Here is a 23,444-nt window from a genome sequence, read left to right as displayed (position 1 = left end):
TCTAGATGAAGTTTAGTTGGATGTCAGGTTTTGACTGTTTGAGGTAAGCTGAACAACAGTATCAATCTCTCTCTATATGTTTCAATATGGATAGCAGACACACTGTTAGCTTAATCACCTGAGACTATTGATAGAGGAACAGTCTTAAATGTCTTCAACATGCACGGAACTCCAATTTCAGGTTGTATATCCGATTGATCAAGGTGGTAGGGATCCTCTGCTCATTGGCCGATTATCGAGTTGGATCACGTTTGTAACGGTTCAAGGTCCGAGCGAATTATTAACAGGGACATGTCGCTGCTAAGAAGAAAATTCAGGTAATAATGCTTTGAAAATGTCTCGCTCACACGTTTTTCTACCCCTGGAAGATGCACCAAGATGCACCCTTGACAGGAGGCTAAGCCAGACTCAGACAGTTGAAAGTTGGAGACCGTAAAGTACGTACCTAAGTGTCATGCAGTGGCGTTAGACAGTGCTCTGGAACTTCCCTCCTTGACCTTCATGCGCCCACCTGCCTATTGTGTAGTTTCTTACTGTAAAATGAATCCATGGCGTTGAGTAGTTTTGACTTGATTGTAATTACATGTGAGAGTGAACAAGTAAGTAGTGTCAACTGATTAAATTGAAGATTTGACGGGTTGAATAGATCATCATATAAATGACCGGATAAAGATAAAAAGTTTGATCTTAATTGCTCTGATAAGATGCGACAGCTGTCAAGTCGATATCCAATCATAGCCTAATTCTATTTCTGTCGGTCCATTTTACTGAGAGATTTCGACACGAAGGCTTGTTCCTCTGGTTGCCGTTGGCTAAAGGCCCCAGCACTTAGCAGCACTTAACCAAGCACATCCTGGCTTCTGATCGATCAATGACAATCGAGGTCGAGGTACCCTAGGGCTGTAGCCTCGGCTCCTCTACGGGTCCCCCAGTCCAAGAAAGCTACTGTAAGCTCCGCCCGGAAGCTAGACCTGCTCCGTCAAGTACGTCCGGCAGAGGCGCCTCCATGTCAGAAAATCTGTGGATATACCCCCGACAGGCACCCTCTTCCCGTACTCCCGGGCCCAATCAATATGCACTGTAACCATGGGAAAAAACCCTTTCATTCGATTCTAGCTAGTCTAGCCAAGGGGTAGGCCTCTCCAAGCACCAAGTAAGCCATCACCTAGGCTCACTGCCATACCAGGAACCCGCCGTCACGCGATGCCGTAATAACCCAAGAAGCAGGGTTCGGATACGGCTCAGTTCCTATCCTCTCCTACTCAATCTCAAGGTTGCCTCTTACGGAATTCATATGCGTGGAGGCGGGTCTAGAAAGCTAACCACGCGGAGGCGAAACAGCGAGCGAGCCACTCTTAGTCTTGTCCTGCAATGCAGGACTGTAAGTAATACTTACATATAATGATGATCCTCCTGCTTCCCACCCCGCTGCCGCGGGTCTTGCTCTCTCTGTTTCTCGAACTGGAGAGCTGAGTTCTCTCAAAGTCACCACCAGAGAAACGGAAACGACATCATCATGCGTAACCCACCTCTTGAGGTGGTGGCTACATGGCCAAAGCCCAACTATGATAATCCAGAGCATCGTGGGCCTGCTCTGCTCATCGTCGAGGTCACCATCATGTCCGTTGCCATCCTCACCCTCATGGCTCGTCTCTATGTCCGGATATTCAAAGTCAACAAGCATGGCCTCGACGACTGGCTTATGCTGGCTGCCATGGTAAGTCACCTCAAACCTCGGCAGCATGTGCGAAGATCGATTCCAATTTCCAATGCTGACTTGCGGAACCCCAGATCTTCGGAATTGGAGTCACTGTTTGTGTCATTCTCGCAGCCCAGCTGTACGGCTGGAACATCCACGTTTGGGATCTCAGAAAATCACAAGCAGAAACAGGCAGAAAGGTTTCTCTTGCTGCTCAAACACTGTTTCTGTTCTCGTCAGGTCTGGCCAAAAACTCGATCCTGGTCTCTTACCTGCGCATTGCCCCTGCTCGTTCCTGGCTTCGGCGTTTGACCTTTGTCTCAATTGGCATTGTGACCTCCCTAATCTTTATCTTCCTGATCGTACTATGGACACAATGTCGGTAAGTCAATACACTCTTCGTTACAACCCCTGCACTCTTGTACTAACTGAAGATAGACCTGTCTCTGCATACTGGAGTTTGACAGGAGGTGACAGCTGCGTCCCTGAAGGCCCTGGAGTCCTGTAAGTATAACCACTCGTCAGTTTCATTCTTGGTCATCACTAACCTCTTCGTGTGCAGGAGCCAAGCAATCACCACAGTCCTGACCGATCTCCTTGTCTGTGCTTTGCCCTTGCAAACACTCTTTCAACTCAAACTTCCTCTGTCGCAACGCATCGCTCTTATCGTTGTCTTCTCCCTCGGTCTGGTCGTTGTCTTTGCGGCCTCCATGCGCGCATACTATACCCACTATGTTACCGACGAAACTTACGATGTCACCTGGGAGGGTTTCCACCTTTGGATCTGGACCGCTGTCGAAGCGAATTTGGGAGTTATCTGCGGAAGTGTACCGGCCCTCCGACCCCTGTTCAGAAATATGTTTCGATCCAAGAGCAGCAGCTATTACAACAACACCCAGTCTCACGCTTATCCTCCCGGCACAGCCCCGGGAGTCGTTACTGTCGTCACTGGACCTAAGAAGAATGGCCGAAACTGGAGTAACAGTCTCCAAAGAGGGTCGAAAGGAGTCAGGTTGGAAGACGAAGATGCCGATATCGAAGGAAATTATAATGATGCGGCACGACAAAAGAGCACGGATAGCAGATTATCGTCGCTCGAGTTGGTGACATGGCCGCAGAGACCACAAGTTACCTCTTGGCCTTCCAGAGGATGAGCATGATAATTTGATATGGGTCGGCGTTAATGACACTTGGGAGGGAATTTGGATACGGCCTCCCAAAACGAGAAGCAATATCACGAGTCACGGTATAAGACAAAAAATATTTACAGAAGAATACTTTAATAGCATGATAATGACATACATGCCGGAAATCTATTGTTTTGATCCCTGTGATATCCTGAACTTTCTCTTCCATTGTCCAATAAAGATTGAGGATGCTTTCGAATCATCTGGCTTTTAAACATGACGAAACTTTAAAATTGTGACCGATTAACGGGCCCAGATGTGATAACGCTATGGCCAATATTCCCAATTTCTCATATTGGGATGTTTGCTGAATGGATAGTTCCTCAAGAATGAACCATTCAGCCGGTACGCGCTAGAACGAAGGAAGGATGAAGGATCAAATTTCCCGCTCATGGCGCATACATCATTATTAATTATCCGGTAGCTACGCTATCAGCGCTTTTAGCCTTGTTCAAGAGGATTATCGTTTATATACTGCGGCGATTCGAATGGCGTGTCGTGTTTCGGCCGTAGTAGGTAACACCAGTAATAAATATCTGGATCATTTGGCGATAGTTTGGGAGTGAGGACTTGGGCAAGCACTTCAACGTCGAATGGTAGATCATCAAGGTTGAACCGGTATGCAGAGAAGCTTAACGACACCCATACACCACCTTCTGCGAGACAACCTTTGACACCAGCAGCCATACGGCGCAGCGCCGTTGAGCCTCCGCATGAGATGGCATCAACGGTACTTTTATCAACGACAAGATCAAACTTCTGGCTCAGGTCCAGCTGAGTCGCGTCTTGAACATCGTAATCCATCTGAACATCGCCGAAAGCCTGTTTCTCGAGGTCGCGACCGCGATCAATGGCGAGGGGCTCGTAGTCGACGTTTAAAACATGACGGAAGCCCCGGGACCGGAAATGATTCTGAAGGTCACTTGTTCCGAAGCCGATGTGGAGGATACGGGCCGTGTCCGGATCGAGCCGGTTGAGAGCGGGCTCGATTAACGAGGTGAACTCTGCCGAGGGGAGAAGCCATTCAAAGGCCTTTTCGGACGCGAAGCGCTCGTGCCAGTAACTCTGCTTTTCGAAATCGGCGGCCATAATGGTATCGAGAGCGTAGTCTGTCGCCTGGAAGATTGGCGAGGAAAGGATGGGTGGGATCTGTGGTGCGGAAGCCATGGCTCTTTAATACACCGTGGTCCTTTTTTTTAGTGTCTGATATGGTACTGTATCATGACATGAAATGCGAATTTTGCGCAAATCCTGGTTGTTGGTTCGGTATCTGGGCCCACAGAACTGGGATAGTTGGTGATGATGGACGGGGCGGTCTGGAAGAGGATTCGGAGGTTTCATCGTGGTTTTTCTGTTGATGTGATGAATGTAGATGAGGTGAGTTGTTGGGCAGTGAACAGACAAGCCCCAGCGTTGGTCAGTTCTTGCCATGACCACTATTGTCAGCCATGATAGAGCCTCTAGAGGGAAAGAACGAGTTGAATAGCAGAGTCATGTCAGATAGGAAGGCACGCGCACGGACGAGGCATCAATAGAGCGCCAAGTAAAAGAACAGGTCGATTCTGTGTGACAATGAGTATCGACTGTGACTACCTCCAGAAGATGAAGAATGACTGATGCTCAGGAACATTATCACCAAGTTGAGCAACATGCTGTTTGTACGGTACTAGCATGAGGGGTCAAGCCTGAAGTCGCTAGTGGAAATAAAAGCCAAAGCAACTGCCGGTAGTTATTCAAGAATATTCCAATCAACAACAAGGTTTTGAATGCCGACTTTGAAGGACCCTGATCATCCTTCTTTAAGCCCAAGCTGGTGAGTGTTGAAAGAAAGCAATGACGTAGAGCGCTAAGGTTTGATGGTGATTTACAGGGGTGGTTGCCCCGGTAGATCGGCTACAGAAAGGTCGACTGCTGAATTTAGGGTGCGTAAAATGATGGATCAAGCCGCTGTACATTGCTCACATAGAATTGAAGCACTAATTCTATCTTTCTGGTCTCTGGTAGTAGATTCTTCTTGCTCTTTATCCCCAGCCCTATTAATATCAACCAATAATGTCTCACCCAGCCACATTCTACAACAAGGCGTTGGCCGTTGTTTCAGCTCCGCCTCGGAATGCCGCGTCAACACTCCAAGGAATTGGATTCGAGCCAAGACAATTCTAGAGGAGGCTGCTTACGAGGCGCCAAATGGCAATCCAATGCAATGCAATGCAACAAATAGATAATGAAGATCAAGTTTTTAGTTTTTAGTAAACAAAACCCCTTCCCCTTCCTTCTTTTCAACTTCAACCCGAATTTGACTCTATCGGTTTTCGTTGCTTAACGTCGTCTCCTTTCTTCATTCGTTGACTTGGTAACCCTGGTAAACATTCACTTTACACTTCACGACGCAGAGGTTTCCAGTTCAAAGCGATAATGGCGCCTGCTCTGCACTCAGATTCCTACGCTTCGGCTGTGGAATATGCAGCTAAAAAGACATTCCATACTTTGGCCAGACGTGATCTTCAGAACCCAAATCGCACCCAACAAATAACATTGGGTATCATCGGCGTCTATGTCGTTGTTATTGCTATTCTATGGAACGTTCCTTATGTCAAAATGATTCTTTGGCCATTCAAGGTATGTCTTCTTTATCAATGAACGAAAGAACTACTTACTAACTGCTCTTAGATGTTGGTCATTGCCTTTCACGAATTTGGTCACGCCATCACCGTTCTTCTCACTGGAGGCCGCGTCAAGTCTATCACTCTTAGCCCCAACGAGGGCGGCGCAACTCATCACATCGGTGGTGCAGATGCCATCGTCCTACCAGCTGGCTATCTAGGTTCTTCCATCATTGGCGCTCTTCTCACCTTTTGCGGCTTCAACATCGTCGCCAGTAAAGTCGCCAGCATCGTCCTCGGCGTTTGCTTCCTCCTCACTCTCTGGTGGGGAAAGCGTGATTGGCTCACCATCCTCACCGTTCTCTTGGCCGTTGGACTGCTTATCGCTTGTTGGTTCATTCAACATGCCGAGGCGCTGCGCTTTGTCGTTCTCTTCATCGGTGTCATGTCTTCACTTTACAGCATTTGGGATATCTGCGACGACCTGATTCTTCGGAAAGTAAACGAGTCTGACGCCAGTGTTTTTGCGAAGCGATATGGCGGTTCTTCTCAGTGCTGGGGTGTCATTTGGTCCATCATCTCGATCCTTTTCATGGCTGCTGGTATTGTTGCTGGTCTGGCAGCATTCCCGCAGTCATTTGAACAACAGGAGAAGGACTCCCAGAACTTCATTCCCACCTAGGGCGACCGTCACCTGTGCTTGGAGAAGAGCCATGTTACTCTTTTTGTCGGATATGTATACCTATCAAGCCGTGTGAAACGGTAAGGGGGTTTGTCACCTCTACATATTGAAATTAATGTCCCGTGATGACAGCGGGAGCAGTATGAAGGACACGATATCTGTGTGTTATGAGTCGTCAGCAGGCGGGAAAGAAGCTACGTTTGATACCCTCTAGGATAGATATCCTTGATTCTAGCCTCATAACATGAAATTTGACTGTACTCAAGTATCACCTTGTAACAGCAATGGGAAATCGTCAGGTGTCATGTTAATTCAATGCAGGCATTGGCAAGCAAACACCAAGGGCCCTTTGGCCAAACGGTAAACTTTGGAAGACCTGATTTCGTTCACAGAAAGACGATCGGTCCTTTCGTGTCTAATTTCAGCCAAATAAACGTCTTGTGATACATAGTGGAATCTGTACAGAGTCAAACGCTAGCCTTATGAAACAGAAGCGACGGAAGCTACTTAGCAAACATCACAGTTGAGGCTGTATCGTATTTATAGAGAAAGAATGAGTATAGAACCTGAGCTCTGGGAATCATTTCCATACTTCCCACTACACACAACCCCATTCTCGTCTTCCAGTATTCCCGAGCAGTTACTCTTGCCTTAACAATATGGCTCATAATACTGCATGCAGTTCGGTCGCAATCGGTCGTCCTGATCGACAAGAAGATTTCAGACATGAACTTCCAACTGTGAGCATTGCTGGCGAGTATTACTTCTTCAGTGGCCCTATCAGGAGCTATGGGTAGGTATCATGAAACTATTGAAGTTCAGGGCTAACATTCCATTCAGATATGTCCACGAGATGGCCTCAAAGGCTGCCAACATGGATTTTTACCATGAGTATGGTGGGAAAAGCTCCGAGTACATCATCCTCGGTCCTAACAAACGCTTTTTTCGATGTACTCGCAGTTGGACCGGACGAATTGCCGCCCGAAGTGAGTTTTGCTAGCAGTGAGTAATTCAGATACTAATACATGCCAAAGACAGTAGCGACTTTGAAGACTACGAAGAAGTCTGCGATCTCTTCACCGAACATGATGTTGAGCGCCCGCCCTTTCTGTACTTCGGTCCTAACAAGACCTTCTACACTCGCGTCGAAGATGGCACCGAGAAATGGAATTTGTCTCCCGAGGTCATCCGCAATGGCCTTCAGATCACTTCTCACGCAACCAGATCTGCCGTCGAGAGCCTCTGGCTTGGTGTTGGTAACTCTTGGGTTGCGCAGTACCGAGACAGCCGCTTTAGATTTGACCTCAAAGGGCAGTATCCGAGTCTACAGGACACCCTACGCAAGAAGCAGGATGAAGAGGTCTGTATCGCTGCACTGGCTTTGAACGTCGCGGACGGGAACTCTTATGCTTGTGTCTTCAACGACGGCACTATGGTGTATGAGAATGGACCAGCTGCGTTTGATGGCAAGGAGTTCGAGCGCTGGTGTGAACAGAACTTCAATTTCACTCAGAGGGTGTATTACTTGCCATGAGCCGGAGCTTATAATAATCTGGAAGCCTACTTTAGGACCTCACAATGGGGTAGTTTAGAGACAAAGCATCGCATATGTCTATGGTCGCTTAGTGTCAATGGACAAATGACAGCAATGTTCTTTTTCTCAGGTCACCAGAAAGGAGAATCTACAAGTTCGATCGTGTAATGGACTATACAAGGTTGCGTTGAAAACGTGCCCATGATATCTCCGGTCGACGTTAACTTTCAACTCGGCATCAAAGGATCACTGTTCATTGCCCTAGAGCAAACATACTTCTACTGCAGAACCGCAACCCACTCGCTGTATACATTGTCCTCCTTTACACATACATAACTGCGAGCCACAATATCCGATCCATGTTGTACCTATCTTAGCAATCGATGGGTGGCGAAAAGATACCAAGGACTGTAGGCCTAAGAGCGTGGGTATAATGAAGACGAGAAGATCCTAACGTCGTCATGTGAGAGCAAACACAATTCCTGTGGACGGAGCCGGCGAGGATGATGCAAATTAGCTTGGATGTTCTGGGTATAATTTCTTGCGAGTAGAGAATAATACAAGAGACCAAGACGTTGATCAGCCTCTTGAGTCATGATTCTCATCTGAACGGTAGCCCTTGAAGCGAGCCAATCTATCTTATTCCGTGCCTAAAGGCAATATACCCCAACGCCAGGTTCTTCCCGTTATCAAAACAACAAAGTTTGTTTCCACGACGCAAGCTTAAGTGATTGGGTTTTGAGTGAGGACCAGACTCGCTTCTGAGTCTACCACCGTCCACGGCGTCCACGACCTCCAAAACCACCTCTGCCGCCGCCTCCAGACATATTTTGATCATAGCCAAAACCGCCTTGATTGCCGCCGAAGCCACCATTAAAGTTGCCTCCTTGGCCGCCCTGAGCACCCTGGCCACCAGCGTTTTGCATGCCGGAGAACATAGCGCTCATCTGACTGGGATCCATTTGGCTTGGATCCATTCCTGACGCCATCATCTGCTGCATCATTGCTTGCATATCGGGGGACATACCGTCCATGCCGCCAGACATACCTCCTTGTTGACCACCCTGGTTGCTTCCGCCTGGCATGCCCATGCCGCCCATCATCATCATGTTGAAGTCTTCCATCATCTTCTTATTGTTCTGTGCGAAGACGTCGGCTCCGAATTCGCCTCGGACAGTCTCCTGCTTGGAGGCGTACAGGGCCCATGTAAACTCGTCGAAGCCGTAGTTGAAATAGTCGCTGATATCCGTGCCGGGTTTCCGCCATGGCTTGTCGTTCTCTGGAAGGTCTTTAGGTGGCTAGGTTAGTCTTAGACACAAATGTTCGGTCAAAGTCTACTGACCTTCGTCAATGTTGACTTGAGTGATGGGTTTCCCTGTTCCGGGATGAATTGGGTTTGCGTTCACGTCGATTGTCGATTTTGATGCCGCAGCTGAAGTCTTATCGGCGCTGGGTGCAGCAACATTGACTGATGCCCGAGATTCTGATTCCCTCCTCACTGGTGCTGGCTGTGCTGGCATATCATTTGAAGCTGTCCTTTGGGGAATATTTCGAATGTCGCTGTATTTAGCCTGTCTGGTAGAGAGAAACTAGTTAGCACTCTCTGAGCTCTTGCGCATTCAAGAATCGCGTACTGTGGAGGAGCTGGCTTGGTGCCATCTTTGCGCTCTGTGATAATATCGATATCCTGCAATTGGGCGTCAGTTGATATAATCGTAGCGTGTCGCGAGCCTCTTACTGAATCGTCGTCGTCGTCGTCGTCATCCTCGTCCATAGCTGCGCCCTCATCCTCTTCTTCACCTTCCTCCAAGTCGTCTACTTTAGGCTTAGGATCTTCTACAGGTGCGCTCTCGAGCTTAGGTTCCTCGGGCTGGTAGAGGTCATCATCTGAGTCGATATCCATGTTGGCGATTCTGGTGGAAAGGATATGGGTCGCGTACGATTGACGTCGAAGTGAAAAATGTAAATATTAAGAATTGTATGTGCATACGGATACCTACAAAGACCGGACTTCAAGCTCAAGCTCTCACAATTACAGCAGCTATTGGCTGTTCGGCGCCGACATTCTTCCGGACAGCTGATTCACCTGGTGCTTCAGCTGCTCAGCGAACGCTCACCGAGACTGACCTAGAGCCCAAAATGGTCCAAGCGCGAGCTTTCTCCAAATAGCTTGGAGACTTTTTAATCGTGTCGCGGTGTCAAAACACGGTCAATCGCAGGAATTTGACTTTGAAGCCACTGTCGCATTCGCTCAAAGTGCTGTAATTTTTGTTCCTTAGCATGTCATTGATCCGATCAGCCAGCGGACCAGCAGGTGGTTTAAGCATCAACACCGGCGCTGCTAACGCCTTGTAAGCTCCACACCCGACTCTAACAAAACAATCAATCATTCATCACCGCCGATACCCACCCAACTTTTCTGCTCTGCTTTCTCTTGCGCCAGCTTCACAACTTACCTCGTCGAATTATTCTCTTGCTAACCCGCGCATCTTCAACAGAGGCAACACTGCTTCTAACCCTTCTGCTGCAGGAAGTCTCTTTGGTTCATCTGCCTCCGCTACACCTACCAACAACACCACAGCAACAGCGCAAAGCGGCACAGGCAACATGTCTCTCTTTGGCGGCGGCGCGCAGAAGACGGGGACCGGCGGTCTTTTTGGACAATCGACGACAGGAACTACACCTGCCGCTTCAACTGGTGGTGGTCTATTTGGAAATGCCAGTGCTACAAACACCCAACAGACACCGAGCACCGGTACTGGCACTGGACTCTTTGGCAACACCGCCGCGAACAACGCCCAACCACAAGGTCAGCAGCCAACTGGAGCGCCAATATCAGGGGCTCACTGGGGAATAGGAAACACTCAACAGTCAACCGGTGGACTCTTTGGTCAATCGACTCAGCAGAATCAAACCCAGCAGCAGCCTCAGCAAACAGGCACAGGCCTCTTTGGACAATCTACAGCAACAAATACCCAGACCAACACAGGAACCGGTCTTTTCGGTCAATCTCAAGCTCAGCCAGCCTCTACGGGTACTGGTCTCTTGTAGGTTCTATCAAGCTCCCTGCAGTAACAAGCGCTAACTTCCAACAGTGGCCAAGCTCAACCTCAACAGCAGCAGCAAAACAACACTCTAGGTCAATCTACAAACCAAGTCTCAGCCGTACAGATCAACTATGACAACATCCGCCCACGCACTCGGTTCGATGACCTCGCTAAGCCCGTACAAGACGAAATTGCGCTGCTGGACAAGGGTATCCAACGAGTTATCAAGATGAGAGATGAGATTGGTGAATTCATGCCTCAACATGAGAAAGATATTGAACAACTTGGTCTCGACGTTAAGTTCGTCGAGTCCAAATTCCGCACCGTTCAAGTCGCACTCAACAACGACATCCAAACCGTTAAGGCTCTCCAGGATCAAACTCGAAAGAATGCCGCCGATGCTCGCCTATGCTTCCGAGGTGCCGATAACCTCAAACTTCCTACACATTACCACCAGACAGGTCTTTTCGCTAGCCAAGCGCCCGCCGCCGATACCAATGGTGCAGATGCTGCGTCGACACATGCCGATGCGCAGGATCTGATTACCTACTTTAACCGCATCTGTGACGATATCGAAAAGTACAAGGCCCGTCTTGACGAGTACCGCGCAGATATTGAGAGAGATATGCCTGGAGTTGAGAACGGTCTTTACGAACAGATTCGAGCTATGCGCGATCGCAGCGCCGGCAGCGTCGTTGTACAAGACCAGCTGAACGAGGTGTTGTTGGCGCTGAGGGATACGGGAAGCGCCATTGTTGCGCAGGCGGGACAAATCGCTGACACCAGAGAACGGCTGTCGCGTCTCCAAGCTGGCATTGTGGACAGCGGAGTGTACGCCATGGGCATGAACGCTTAGATCACTAGACCGATGTGTCAAAGAGGAGGCGAGTTAAAGACGGATGGTAATATCAATATCTTGGACAATACAAATGTCCGTTTCTTGTTTAGGGGACAGGTTTCATAAATGCATTGTTTGGTAGACGAGGGAGAGGGTATGGTGTTAACAGCTACGCAGAGGATCATAGTGAGGATAGCCTTACGACATGTACGAATACCACTTGAACAAAAGACAGCATCATGAGGGTTGTGATACAAGCGTAGGGGTAATATCGAACAAAAGTAATGAAGCTTAACTTCCATCCTGATTCGGGCGATGGAATGGGCTCTGGCAGCCGTTAGGGCATCGGAAGGATCAGCCGCTGAGAGTATAAGAGACGAAATAATTTAGCCCTTTTCTGCTAATTTGGGCCAGCATTTAGGCTACTTTGTATCTGTAGTCTAAACCATAGAAAATAATTCTTCAAGATGGTCAATGTGAAGCTGGCTCGAATGCCAAAAGTCTCATTATTTTGCCTCGCGAGTTCGCGGGCTTTGGGTATCAAAGCAATGCGGAGCCATGATGTATATACAAATAATCGCTATTCCCTCTCTAACTCCATGCGGCCCTCACGATTCCTCGGGAAACTAGAAGGTTCCTTCTCCGTCGCCGTCATCACCATAATCGTCGCCAAAATCATCGCCGTTCTCAAAGTAGTTCTCAGCATCGTAGTCGCCTGCATCCTCGTCATCATAGACTTCGTCCTGCTCTTCCTCTTCCATGCCCTCCTCGTCTTCGAGGTCGCCGCCCTCTTCGCCTTCCTCCTCCTTGAGAGCTTGAAGACGCTCAAGAAGTGTCCGGCCCTGCATATCATCCTCAGCGTCACCTGCCATGCCGAAAGCTTCCTCTGCGCTTGGCAGCGCACTGACGCTAGAGAGCTCAAGTTTCCGGCGCTTGAACCCGCCAGGTACGTCGGCGTTGTTGGTAGCCGCAGCGTCGATTTCTTTGTATAATTCGCGGGGGAAAAGCTCACGGCAAACTGGGCGATTGGACCAATCCGGAAGAGCGCGCTCTTCACGGGCGAACTTGTGAGAGTAGGTGGGTACAGCAGTAAAAGGATCTACGGAAGCCTTGCTCTTGACGCCGAACACGGCATTCTTCTGTGCCTGTCCATAGTGTTTCCGGGGCGCTGTCGGGTCGTTGAGGGATGTACGCTTGGATGTATATAGAGGAGAGGCATGGGTCTGGTGCCTTAATAGTAGAAGGTGTTGTACGGCGGTTTTCTCGGGTGCGGCGAGCTCTCGGGGTGTCGGAACGATGTATGGCTGTCAATTGTGTTAGCGATGTGTGACACTCCGATCCATCAGTGTAATGACATACGGGAAATAGCTCAGAGGGTCGCGCATCAGGCTCGTCACCTGTATCCCACGGCACATTAGGCCTTCCACCTCTTCCGCCGCCGCGACCGCCGCGGCCTCCACCTCGACCTCCTCGAGACATTACGCGCCTAGGCTGTGGGTTCAAATGAGGACTTTGTGATTTCTGCAGGTAAGATGCTAGATTCAAGCCGTTTGTAGCTATAGAGCATGTGTCACTATTCGCGATCTAGGTTTGACGCACGCAGAATGATTTTTTGCGGGGTGTTCTGAATGCGCCTACTCTGTACAAGAAAAAAAGATGGGACGGAATTAAGTCCGCTAAATGCCCCGCTGACCGGGCCTGCAGTAGGTATAGGCGATCGCGAAGGCCCCTAAGGCTTAGGCTACAGAAATAAAGTAGCCTAAATGCTATCCTAAGGCGGCCTAAGGTGACCTAATTATTTCGTCTCTTGTGCTCTCGGCGGCCAATCCTTCAGACTCCCTGACGGCACTGATATCGCGGAGGATAAGTTTAGCTTATCACATTTCGAAATAAGCTTCCTTCCTTCATTTTGCATGAGAATACGTTCAGCTTAAGATCTGATCGTTCTTTAAACTAAAGGATTTGCGTACTTTGGGTTTGTGTCTTATGGAACTTCAGGCTTCTTCGACTACGTACCCCTCCATCAACCTGCAACTCACAACCATCATCACCAACTCTAAACTGCCAAACAATCAACACCACCCATCTTTATTATAGCTCTATACTCATATACAACATGTCCGAGCGAGTCGTTCCTCAACAGGGCGAAAATGTCCCTGTCAGTGGCCTTGCTGAACTGCACGCCCATCTTGCAGAGCTCCATCAGCCTGGAAATGAAGAGACACCATTAAACAACAAGCTCTTTGATGATGTCGAGCTTCAACTCACTCGTACGTCAATCTTTCCTGATAAACAACTGCAGATACTGACCCGTTACAGCTTCGAATATCCCTATTATTCAGCCAACTCTTCTCCCTCCGCTGATGTCTCTCCTCAAGACCACAACACAAGATCCAACTGTGGTCTTCTCTCTCACCACCAAGCTCCTATCACCTCTTTTATTCACACAATGCTTATCTCTAGGCGGCGCTGAATCTCTTATCGAAGCTCTCAAGTCGCCTCTTGCTGGCGCCAATCTGCTCGCTCTGAATATCATTCAAAAAGCCGCTAGCAATCCCCGAGAGGTCGACGCTCTCGCTGCCCTACCTGAGGTTGTCGAGGAGCTACTTCGCACATGGCTAGGCTCACCAGATCCTGATGTTGGAGGACGCTCTACAAGAGTTTTGGGCAGTCTTCTCGAGACAGATTGCGATATCATGCCGGAAACCCAACCAGCCATGTCGAACGGCGTCAATGTCGTCAGCCCTTCAGAAACAGGGCTCGTGAAGCGTCATATCCCTGGACATGCCAGTCTCTGGCGCTTGGTTATCTGGGATCGCCATTATCTCGAGATCATCGTTTCCCTTTGCCGTCCCGCAATCATCAATCGACAAGCAACATTCGCGCAGGACCGTCTATTGAGGATCATTCCTCGCCTAACCGCTCTTCATCCTCGTGCCATGGCTATCTCTCCATTCGCGGATATATTCCCTCTGCCAGACTATGCAAGCGAGACCATCGGTCATGGCTTATTGCAATGGGCAGCACTGAACATGGTTGATACAAGTGATGTTCTCATGCATCAGACTCTGATTGTCTTCTTCGAGTCGTTTGTGAGCATTCTGCGGATTGCAGGCGATTCGCCCGATAAAGATGCCATTGTGCGTAACGTGGTCAAGACAGCCACTTCACAAGATGAAGAATTGAAGCGGTCTTTGAGGACACTGCCAGATAGGACGGTACAGGAGGAAGCGGAGCCCCTGACCAAGTACATCAGCCAAATACTGGACTAATGAGCGACGTAGGCCACAAGAGCCTCGAGTCGAATTATCATAGCTTGGCACCGTGTAGTAAATACTAAAATAAACAGTTTAACACCATTCAATTTTGTCCGTGCTATAAGATGTAAAGCTCCCGAGTCCGAAAGCGTGGAACGGCTTTGTCTAATAAGAAACACAGAAACAGCAACCACTTTTTAGAAAAAACATAAACTTGTATATATTGACACATCCCATTTCAACCCATAATACATTCCCCAGGTCAGACTATTCCATCATCGGATAACCTGGGGTATCTAGAACAACGTCATGAAAACCAACATTCTCTATGATTCCACCCAACGCCCTGCTTCTCTTTACTGTCAACAATCGCGGAGGAAGCCCATCCTATAGCATTCTCCTTGCGTCTGCTTCTCGATCACCCATTGGTTCCGCCGTCATTCGGCTGGCCACACTGTCTTGTCGTTGTCTCGTCTGCGTCATACCCTCAATACCCAGTGCAACTTCTCCAACTCGTCGCAATACCACTAAGAGCGAGGCACGCAAGTCCGCCGTGAGGTCCTTGGTGAGAAGTTCGACCGCAAGAGGGTAGAAATCGGGAACATGCTTCTTGAAGGCATCATCGGGGAAAGTAGCATAACCTTCAAGAACATCGACGACAACTGGACGCCATGCAATAATGTTTCGATGCTGACTTTCCTCTTCTAGAGTGGTGTAGCCATGAACGATATCCTTGCACAGAGGTACCAGCGCAGTCTCCACATCAGGTCGACTCTGCAATCGCTCTGGTGCATCATCGGCAAACATACGGAAAAGGATGGAGATGTAAGTGGCAGCTGAACCACTCTCCTGCTTCAGGAGATTAGGTGGCTGCTTCATGAAACCCTCCCGCCAAAGCCTCATACGCAATTCCTTATCCTCGTTGAACCGACGGGCGAATAGGAAAGATCGCTTAAGCAGCGTCATCAGACGTAAGAGTTCCTGAGAAGGAATATGAGCATAGACAGTGTCATTACTGAAGAGTTCATTGACCGTCTCTATCATCAATAGCTGCAAAACGCAACGAGAAATAATTCGATTGAAGAATCGTCGTCGCGCGGCCGTCACTACAACGGGCTGCTGCTGAAGATTAGACGATGGTTTGAACTCCTCGAGCGGAACATGAGGGCCATCTGCTGTTGGCGTCTGAAGTTCATCCTCATCAGGCGGAGGAATGATAGTGTGTTCATCATCGTCATCTCGTCCATCGATTTTGAGTGACTTCTCATCGACGGGTGTGGCCTCTGTTGAGCCTGCGGAGAATTCAAGGCCATTTGGTGGAGGCGATATCGAAGCAGTGTTGTTGATAGCAGTCGCTGTAAAAAGCTGGTATGCAGTTGTTCGCTCAAACAGCTCGCAGAAAGCCCCAACAAGCTTGTTCCAGTGCTCTGGCTTGAACTTGGTGACATTCTTGAGGATTAGCTGTTGCAAGCAGTTGCTACCGATTCGTGAGATCGTGTCATTCTCTTGGCAAATGCAAAGGGCCAATAGCTCCAGGAATCTATCAAGCATGTACTCCAACGCATCGAAATAGTGTGTGAACAGAGTGATCATATTCCGTAAAGCCTGGATCATAGTGGTCGATAGCCAAACGGAAAGCTCCTCGTGGTTCAGAACATTGCTCATCTCTGGGCGAGATCTTAATACCATAAAGATGGGGTAGAGTTGCTGACGCCATAGAATATCCCAAAACTCTGATGGGAAGGTACCGCCATATTTCAATAGGGTTTCAAAGAAATACTCGAGAGCGTTCGATCGCACTTCCAAGTCTTCGCCTGTCATAAGAACATCGTGGAAGGCGAAAAGAACAGGGAACCAGTATCCCTCCTCGACCGAGGTGTTTGACCGTGATCGCTTTTCAGAAGTCTGGGTTGCGCCATCAGGAGGTGGGATGTTGTTGTACTTTTGCGACAATGGACACTCGGGCGTCTTGAGCATAGTAGGAATCAGAGACTTGAGTAGCTCCAAAGCTGCCAGACTCTTCTTCTGGAACTTGAGGTTCTTGGAGAATTCTGTCAAGCATACAATCAGGTCAGTGAATGCACCCTGAGAAATGACCACTCCAAACTTGGTTTTGTAAACCTGGTTGACATTCTCATAAGCCAGATTGACAATGCTCTCGTGAGGTTCACGGGCAGCAACTGTGAAAACGCCGAACATGGTCCTCCAGCCAGATCGGATGTTATCACCACGAGCTTGGATCATCTGTATCAGACATCTGAGAACCATGTCCTTAACTGTCACATTGTGTGTATTGGCGAGCACATGCTCAAAGGGCTTCAAGAAGTCCTTTTGGAATTTGAAACCGGCCAACTCCTCGATCTCCATAAATCGCATTGAGAGCTGGCGCAGAGAATCAAGTGCAAAGAACACAATGTTCATGTTATTGTGGCATCCAACTCGGTTGAAGTGCTCGCCAAAGACCTCCCAGATATTGCTCCACTCAAACCTGACACGGTTCATGTTGTAGTAACTGATCTCAACGATCTTCTGCAAGCTGTAGGTGCGAGGCATGTCGTTGGAGCCTGACACCTTGATCTCATCCCAACTGACTTCTGTTAGTGCTCTAGCAAAGTAGACCATAGATTCACCATTCAAGTTCGCGGTGTTGGTGAAAATGCGGTCGACGCTGCGAATCACTTCATCGGATCGACTTTCGAGAGCAATTTCGGTAGAAAAGCCCTTTGATGCAGTTCCTGACCTGGCCCGTGTCGGCTTCCTGGAGTTTGACGAGCGAGAGTCAGAGCTCTCTGTCCTTTGAGGGGGCAGGAATCGAGCTTTCGATACATCGGGCACAGCACTCTCGTCGACACCACCTGAGATAAGCTGGAGTCGGTCAAGTTGGCTGATGCACATCAGAATATCTTTCCATGACTCGCGGAGGACATTGCCCTCGGTTTGTCCCAACTCAAGGACGACCTTCAGAGCCTCGATATTCTTGGCCAGCATCTCTTGTGGGTTGTTCAAGTTGGTGGTGTTCTTCAAAGCTGACATGAACGCCTCTCTCGGAGTAGACATATCAAACAAGCAAGCGATTTGTGTGGCAAGCTTCATACCCTCAAGGCAAAGCTTGTTGACTTCGAGGTTGTGAGACTTCTGAATCTGGCTCGAAAGGGTGGAAAAGATCGACATCCAAGTAACACTGAACATGGGGCTGACATGCTTGAAAGAAGTTGCAAGAATGTACTTCGTCCCAGCTTTTCGGCGTTGACTCTTGAACAGATCTTTGAACAGTTGTTCGGAGCGTAGAGCGATCTCCTCCGACTGCTGCATGTAGGCCTCGCGCTGCAAATCCCGACCAACGTTGGAAAGTGCTTGTCCGAGACCAGCAGCAATACCAGTCGATTGGGCGGGTGCATTGCCGGCTGCAGCCGCTGCATCTCGCTCACTCTTGAGAACGATCTCATTGGCGGCGATTTCATCGTAGATGGTAAGGAGGTATTCGTCAGGCAAATCCGCATTATCGTTAATACCACGATTGTTCTTGATAAACTCTTCCTTGCTCATGCGCTTGGCGATTTTGACACTGTGCAAGTCAGTGTTGAGCAAAATAACGGAATAAGCCAAGACGTATGCAGTGTCGGCATTGGCGAATGCATTGGGGTTTCCGAGAACATAACGCTCGGCAAACTTAAGCATGAATCGATCGATCTTTTGAGCTTCACCAGGCAGGCGGAAAGACTGGAGGAACTGGCGCAACGAGTCAACGAATCTCCTTTTGGCAAACTCCATGGTGTCAACAAATGCGTGCATGATGTCGATATTCTTCTGGTCTCCTTCACCCAAATACTCTCCAATTTGAGCCTTGTCCAGTTTGTCCTCCCTTATCAGGAACTCGGCGATATCTTTGGGGCTGTCGCTTGGGATGAAGCCATCACGCAGGAGCATCTGAATACCTTTCTTCGGCTTAAAGTTGAACTGGTTGATTCCTTTCATCAAGGCCGTCTTCCTCATTTTCTCCTTTTCCAATTGATCTGGGTCGTCTTCCAGGATAGGCGTGGATGGAGGCAAAGGGGTTTCCACGCGAGAGACGCTATCGTTGATGCTAGGGTCGATCGATGGTCGGATATCCAGGGAAGCTTTAAGGTCCTGGTTTTCGGAGCGCGCAGGCTCAGCGTCACCTCGAATGGGCGCCGACCAGTTCACCATAGATCTCAACGTCTCTACCAAAGCTTCGATAGATAACCGCTTGATCGCATACTCCTTGGGATAATCCGGCTCAGCTTCTTGGTTAGGAGCAATGTGAGCTACCGTCAGAGGAGGAGGAAGAGTCGTTTTGAGTTGCCATTCGCTCGCAGGGGTTGTCTTCAGCCGCATTTCTTCGTACACTTGCTCGTTGATCGTAGTAATAGTAAGCGGAGTCGTCGAGAACTTGGACAGGTCCTCGATGATGGTCTGGTAAATATTATCGACCGTCTGATCGCAGTCATAATTAAGGTAGATTTCGACCAATGCCTTAGGGTCGGCGCATAATCGGTTGAGAATTGTAACAAACTGAACTTTTTGTGACAACGGCGCAGTTCTTCGTGCAAGGAGCGCCAAGTAGATTTCGTTCAAGAATACCTCGATTTCTTTCTGCCAAGAGTCTCAGTAAGTGACAGTTTGCACTCCAGGAACAAACTTACCTTGAAATCAGCGCGCATGTACTTGACCATCAGCCAAAAGATCTCGCTGCTCACGTTGAATATCCTGTCAACTGAGCTAGCACCATTACGAGTAATACTTAGACAAAGATAGAATTTGATCGCCTGTAGGAAACTCGTAGGCTCGCCGCTCTTGGAATTCTTAATCGTACAAAAAGGAGAAGTGAAAACGGCGATATTGTTGTTAAGAAGTGTGTGAATTAGGTGAAGAGAAATAAGCTTGGAGCGCATAGGCTGACCACGGACGTCGTAAAGCTGATCAGGTGGTAGAACCTTGGTTGACAGGTTGCAGAAAGATCGAAAGACGAGATAAGCATCCCGGATGTAAACCTCGTCCTCGGCGTCCAGCACGTCACCATCCTCAGCAGGGGCAGGATCCTGGCCTGCCTGGTCAGAGACTGGAGTGTCAGTCTCCTTTCGGTCAGGCTTGAGCCGTGTGACCATGGTAGGTCCGTCGCCCAGGTTCGAATCGTCAAAGCTCTTACGATGCTCAAGATCTTTCAGGGTGAGCTTTGCGCCGCTCTCGGCAGGTTCGGTCGAGGAATTCGTGGCCTCGATAGTTTCGTCTGGCGACTCGTCGCGGTCGGGACTGTCGTTGGCACCATTGGCTGATTCGGCCTGGTCAAAAGTAACATTGCTAGAGCCATTCTTGAGGTGTTCGAGATTGAGACGGGCCTCCTTCATATGCAGTCTTGTCTTAACACGCTCAAAGACGGTACCAACCATCTGGGTCAAAGTACCCTGAGCAACCTGCTGGTTGGCTGTGCTTCGCGACAGCAGAAAGACATTGTATACTTGCCGCACGGCCTTGAGAAGACCAGCGCCATGGACTACGATCTTGTCATTGAGGACAGCTGCTAGCAAGGACTTGACAATCTGCAATTGGATCTCAACAGCGGTGGTTTCGCCTTGGAAGCAGTTGCAGATAGTATCGATAGCTCGCTCAATCAGGGGAGGAACGGGCTCAGCACCCTCTTCGGTCCCTTCGGAAGGGTTACTGGGCACGGAGAAGTATGAATAGGAAATAAGCTTTCCAATGCAGTCGAGAGCGGTTGTGGTAAGCTGGACGTTTGTAGAGCGTGATGCCAGTTGTAGAGGAGCGAAAACGATCTCGGGGTCAGGAAGCTGGTCCTGTTCCTTGATGGCGTCGAGTGCCTTGGTAGTGGTCTCTTCTAGTTGCTTGTTGCGCTGAGCATCCTTGGACGAGGCAATGGCCTCAAGCGAGGACACTACAAATTTGAGGGAGCTCATGGGGGAGCGCAGAGAAGGCCAGTGGCCATTCGGTAGGGGAATGGGTAGTCGAGAAGGTCGAGGTCGAAGGAGGGAGGTTGTGAGGTTTACGTCGATTCCTCAGGGCAATTAAAGAAAGGAGACGTGGATGCGGCGGGAAGAGGGAGCTAAAGCTCACCTATGCGCCGTAAGTTTAAAAGTCTCGGCGCAACGCTTTAGGTTCAGGAAATGCACTCACTGAGATGCTGAATGTCCAAACTGGTCAGCGGCCAGCAGAAAAGAATGATAGAAGAAGAAGAAAACAGCCTGTGTCTTGGTCTTGGTGATGTTGCCGTCAGCTTTCAAAAGCTGGTATACCCCAAGCACTACTAAGGTACAGCAATGTACCAGGGATACGAAGTCGAAGTGGACAGCGTTACCAGTGGAGGCCCCAGTTTCCCAAATTGAGCTCTGACTTGCGGGACCCTGAGCCCCAGATTGCCTCGTAAGCTGCCAATTAGCGTTTGGGGAAGGCAATAGTGTCTTTTGAGCCAGGTACTGATACGTTTGTTATACGGAGTGGAGATCAAGGAAATTCAAGTCCAATAGGGTAGATTCATCACTCACCAGCTCCAAGGTGTTCGCGATAATGGATATTTACTCTTCATTTATCTAGAAGATTTGTAAGACCATCTCAACCCTAGATACCTCAGTTGAAAGTATCCCATTAGATCTATATTTGCTCAGTAATCGCATCTTCTATGTAGCAGGATAGTCCCTTGCCAGTATTTGGTCTGGTATACAAATGCAGAGTCGTCAGGGAATCAGAAGAATTGGCCGTCGAGGTCATAAGAAACGAGACAAGCTGATCACCTTATGTCAGCTTAGAGTAGCACTTAGGCTACTTTATTCTGGTGGCCCAAGTCTTCGAGGAGCGTCATTCATCGTCGGCTTCATCCGCATCTGCACCATCTCCCTCTTGCCATCCTTCCCTGGGCTCTGCAGCTTTTGCCAGAAGGTTCCTCGTAACTTCTAACCGATATATTTGAGGCCCAAGCTCTTCGTCGTTTTTACGATGAGCCTCAATCCAAGTCCGTATCTGTCCTCGGACTTCCTTATTGCTCGTCACTGTTGTCAACTCCGCTGCCCAACCGTACACAAAGATAGACAGCTTTGAGCTCTTGAAGCCACTACTCAATGCAACGTCTTGAGCGACTTGGGGCAGTGTACCATTATTAATAGCAGCTGCCACAGCATCCATATCCCATGGTTCGCCGATGACAGCTACAGGAATCTGAACATTGGATGGTAATGGATGAATAGTGAGTTCCTGGAAACGTTCGCGAATGTGCTCTGAGGATATGCCTTGTGTGTCACTGCCACCCCAGGGGATCAACAGCCTGCCGCGTTCGCGTTCAGATTCAGTACCAACGGTTCGTAGTACATCGTGGAAATGCTCCGCTGCTTCCCGTGTGCAAACGAGCTCACGATCCGCCAAGACAGGATACAGCACCCGAGCCATAAGTCCACCTGCATACGAATTCTCTTCTTCTATCTGCGCACGCGTTGTCCGTGATTGCCATGGTTGAGGTTCAAGATCCAGATGCGTTAGGTCCGAGATGAGGTCAATGAGGATAGTGTGATCGAGATTAACCGTGGATGTAAGTGATGCAAGTTCATCTCCAACGAGGTTTCCAATGGCTATATCGAGTGGTGGACTGGGTGCGGTGACGAAATCGCTATCTTGAGTTTCGATGATGACTTCGACCAAAGAATCCGTGTGTTTCAATTGATGGAGGAGAATGTCCAGTTCCTCCTCTCCGCGGCTGAGACTAGCAAGAACGAGACGTATTCGGGGAAAACGATACTCGTGACGATTCATTCTTGCAGCTGTGACTAGCCGTTGCACATATATCGCCAGCGGCGTATCTTCCCACTCTTCTCGATCAACTTCATCGCCAAGTTCATGCTCACCCCATCCCCAGCCGCAGTCATTCATCTGGCGAGCCAGACGGTCGCGAGAAATGGCCTTGATAGCGATCCATTCCCGTCCACCTTCAACGACGTCAACCTCAACGCGACCCTGCTCCTTCAACAGACGATGCAAATTGTGTTTATCTTTTCCTGAAACCTGTCGCTTTTCAATCTCCAATTTTCGCGCATCTTTGGTCGACCCTTGGAAAGCTTGATTAATGGCGACAAAGTCATGGCTTTTCTTTAATCGATTCCATTGGGCGATGCTATGGGCTGTAAATGTAACGCTGGCATCAAGCTTTCGCTCTTGAGCTGTGAGTCGTTGAGAGTCAAAGACTTTTGTTTCCGATGAAAATTCCTCAATGAGCTTGCATAGCGCACAATTTTCTCGTTGCAAAGCCTTCAAGAACGTTGGCAGACCCGATGAGGATACAGGCCTTGACTTTGCTTCTAGGCCCTGGACGAATCGCTTAATCTCATGGATGTTGGTAACAAGAAGTGTCGAATGTGTCTTTGCCAAATTTAGTATCTTGGATCGGCGAACAGCCTCTGTGTCGTCGGTCATCATGCCTGTAACTGCCACAGGCCTGCTCATCTGACAACATACCCCAGTGCAAGAATATGCATTGATGATCTAGACATATGATATTCGCCTCGAGTCCAATATGTCTCTGGCCGATTTATAGGCTTCCGTCGGGGGAACTGGTGCGAGTGGACAAAAAAAAAAAAAAA

The 23,444-nt window shown here is 48.9% G+C and overlaps 10 protein-coding genes across 10 annotated transcripts; 5 read left to right on the top strand and 5 right to left on the bottom strand.

The window, feature by feature from the left end:
* Positions 1 to 1,516: 1,516 nt before the first annotated feature.
* Positions 1,517 to 2,853, top strand: FIESC28_07931 (uncharacterized protein; the record flags this gene model as incomplete). Its single annotated transcript, XM_031162071.1, has 4 exons — positions 1,517 to 1,717; positions 1,792 to 2,081; positions 2,138 to 2,203; positions 2,262 to 2,853. The coding sequence occupies 4 exons, from the start codon at positions 1,517 to 1,519 to the stop codon at positions 2,851 to 2,853; spliced, it is 1,149 nt and encodes a 382-aa protein (XP_031013815.1).
* A 474-nt stretch (positions 2,854 to 3,327) lies between these two features.
* FIESC28_07930 (uncharacterized protein) lies at positions 3,328 to 4,053 on the bottom strand (the record flags this gene model as incomplete). The annotated part of the gene is made up of 1 exon (XM_031162070.1): positions 3,328 to 4,053. The coding sequence occupies one exon, from the start codon at positions 4,051 to 4,053 to the stop codon at positions 3,328 to 3,330; it is 726 nt and encodes a 241-aa protein (XP_031013814.1).
* Positions 4,054 to 5,301: 1,248 nt separating this feature from the next.
* On the top strand, positions 5,302 to 6,171 carry FIESC28_07929 (uncharacterized protein; the record flags this gene model as incomplete). The annotated part of the gene is made up of 2 exons (XM_031162069.1): positions 5,302 to 5,505; positions 5,557 to 6,171. The coding sequence occupies 2 exons, from the start codon at positions 5,302 to 5,304 to the stop codon at positions 6,169 to 6,171; spliced, it is 819 nt and encodes a 272-aa protein (XP_031013813.1).
* Positions 6,172 to 6,830: 659 nt separating this feature from the next.
* FIESC28_07928 (uncharacterized protein) lies at positions 6,831 to 7,705 on the top strand (the record flags this gene model as incomplete). The annotated part of the gene is made up of 3 exons (XM_031162068.1): positions 6,831 to 6,964; positions 7,012 to 7,157; positions 7,206 to 7,705. 3 exons carry the CDS (start codon positions 6,831 to 6,833, stop codon positions 7,703 to 7,705), a joined length of 780 nt encoding a protein of 259 aa, XP_031013812.1.
* Positions 7,706 to 8,472: 767 nt separating this feature from the next.
* On the bottom strand, positions 8,473 to 9,608 carry FIESC28_07927 (uncharacterized protein; the record flags this gene model as incomplete). The annotated part of the gene is made up of 4 exons (XM_031162067.1): positions 8,473 to 8,993; positions 9,048 to 9,280; positions 9,340 to 9,392; positions 9,444 to 9,608. 4 exons carry the CDS (start codon positions 9,606 to 9,608, stop codon positions 8,473 to 8,475), a joined length of 972 nt encoding a protein of 323 aa, XP_031013811.1.
* A 377-nt stretch (positions 9,609 to 9,985) lies between these two features.
* On the top strand, positions 9,986 to 11,608 carry FIESC28_07926 (uncharacterized protein; the record flags this gene model as incomplete). The annotated part of the gene is made up of 3 exons (XM_031162066.1): positions 9,986 to 10,056; positions 10,204 to 10,752; positions 10,801 to 11,608. The coding sequence occupies 3 exons, from the start codon at positions 9,986 to 9,988 to the stop codon at positions 11,606 to 11,608; spliced, it is 1,428 nt and encodes a 475-aa protein (XP_031013810.1).
* Positions 11,609 to 12,216: 608 nt separating this feature from the next.
* Positions 12,217 to 13,069, bottom strand: FIESC28_07925 (uncharacterized protein; the record flags this gene model as incomplete). The annotated part of the gene is made up of 2 exons (XM_031162065.1): positions 12,217 to 12,894; positions 12,950 to 13,069. The coding sequence occupies 2 exons, from the start codon at positions 13,067 to 13,069 to the stop codon at positions 12,217 to 12,219; spliced, it is 798 nt and encodes a 265-aa protein (XP_031013809.1).
* Positions 13,070 to 13,706: 637 nt separating this feature from the next.
* Positions 13,707 to 14,862, top strand: FIESC28_07924 (uncharacterized protein; the record flags this gene model as incomplete). The annotated part of the gene is made up of 2 exons (XM_031162064.1): positions 13,707 to 13,860; positions 13,910 to 14,862. The coding sequence occupies 2 exons, from the start codon at positions 13,707 to 13,709 to the stop codon at positions 14,860 to 14,862; spliced, it is 1,107 nt and encodes a 368-aa protein (XP_031013808.1).
* A 372-nt stretch (positions 14,863 to 15,234) lies between these two features.
* FIESC28_07923 (uncharacterized protein) lies at positions 15,235 to 20,780 on the bottom strand (the record flags this gene model as incomplete). Its single annotated transcript, XM_031162063.1, has 2 exons — positions 15,235 to 19,461; positions 19,512 to 20,780. 2 exons carry the CDS (start codon positions 20,778 to 20,780, stop codon positions 15,235 to 15,237), a joined length of 5,496 nt encoding a protein of 1,831 aa, XP_031013807.1.
* Positions 20,781 to 21,675: 895 nt separating this feature from the next.
* On the bottom strand, positions 21,676 to 23,277 carry FIESC28_07922 (uncharacterized protein; the record flags this gene model as incomplete). The annotated part of the gene is made up of 1 exon (XM_031162062.1): positions 21,676 to 23,277. The coding sequence occupies one exon, from the start codon at positions 23,275 to 23,277 to the stop codon at positions 21,676 to 21,678; it is 1,602 nt and encodes a 533-aa protein (XP_031013806.1).
* Between the last annotated feature and the right edge of the window lie 167 nt (positions 23,278 to 23,444).

This window comes from Fusarium coffeatum (genome assembly GCF_003316985.1).
Source record: "Fusarium coffeatum strain FIESC_28 chromosome Unknown BRIP53273_contig_179, whole genome shotgun sequence".
NCBI lineage: Eukaryota > Fungi > Ascomycota > Sordariomycetes > Hypocreales > Nectriaceae > Fusarium > Fusarium coffeatum.
The sequence above is the reverse complement of the archived record's forward strand: the minus strand, read 5'-3'. Positions and strand labels throughout refer to the sequence as shown.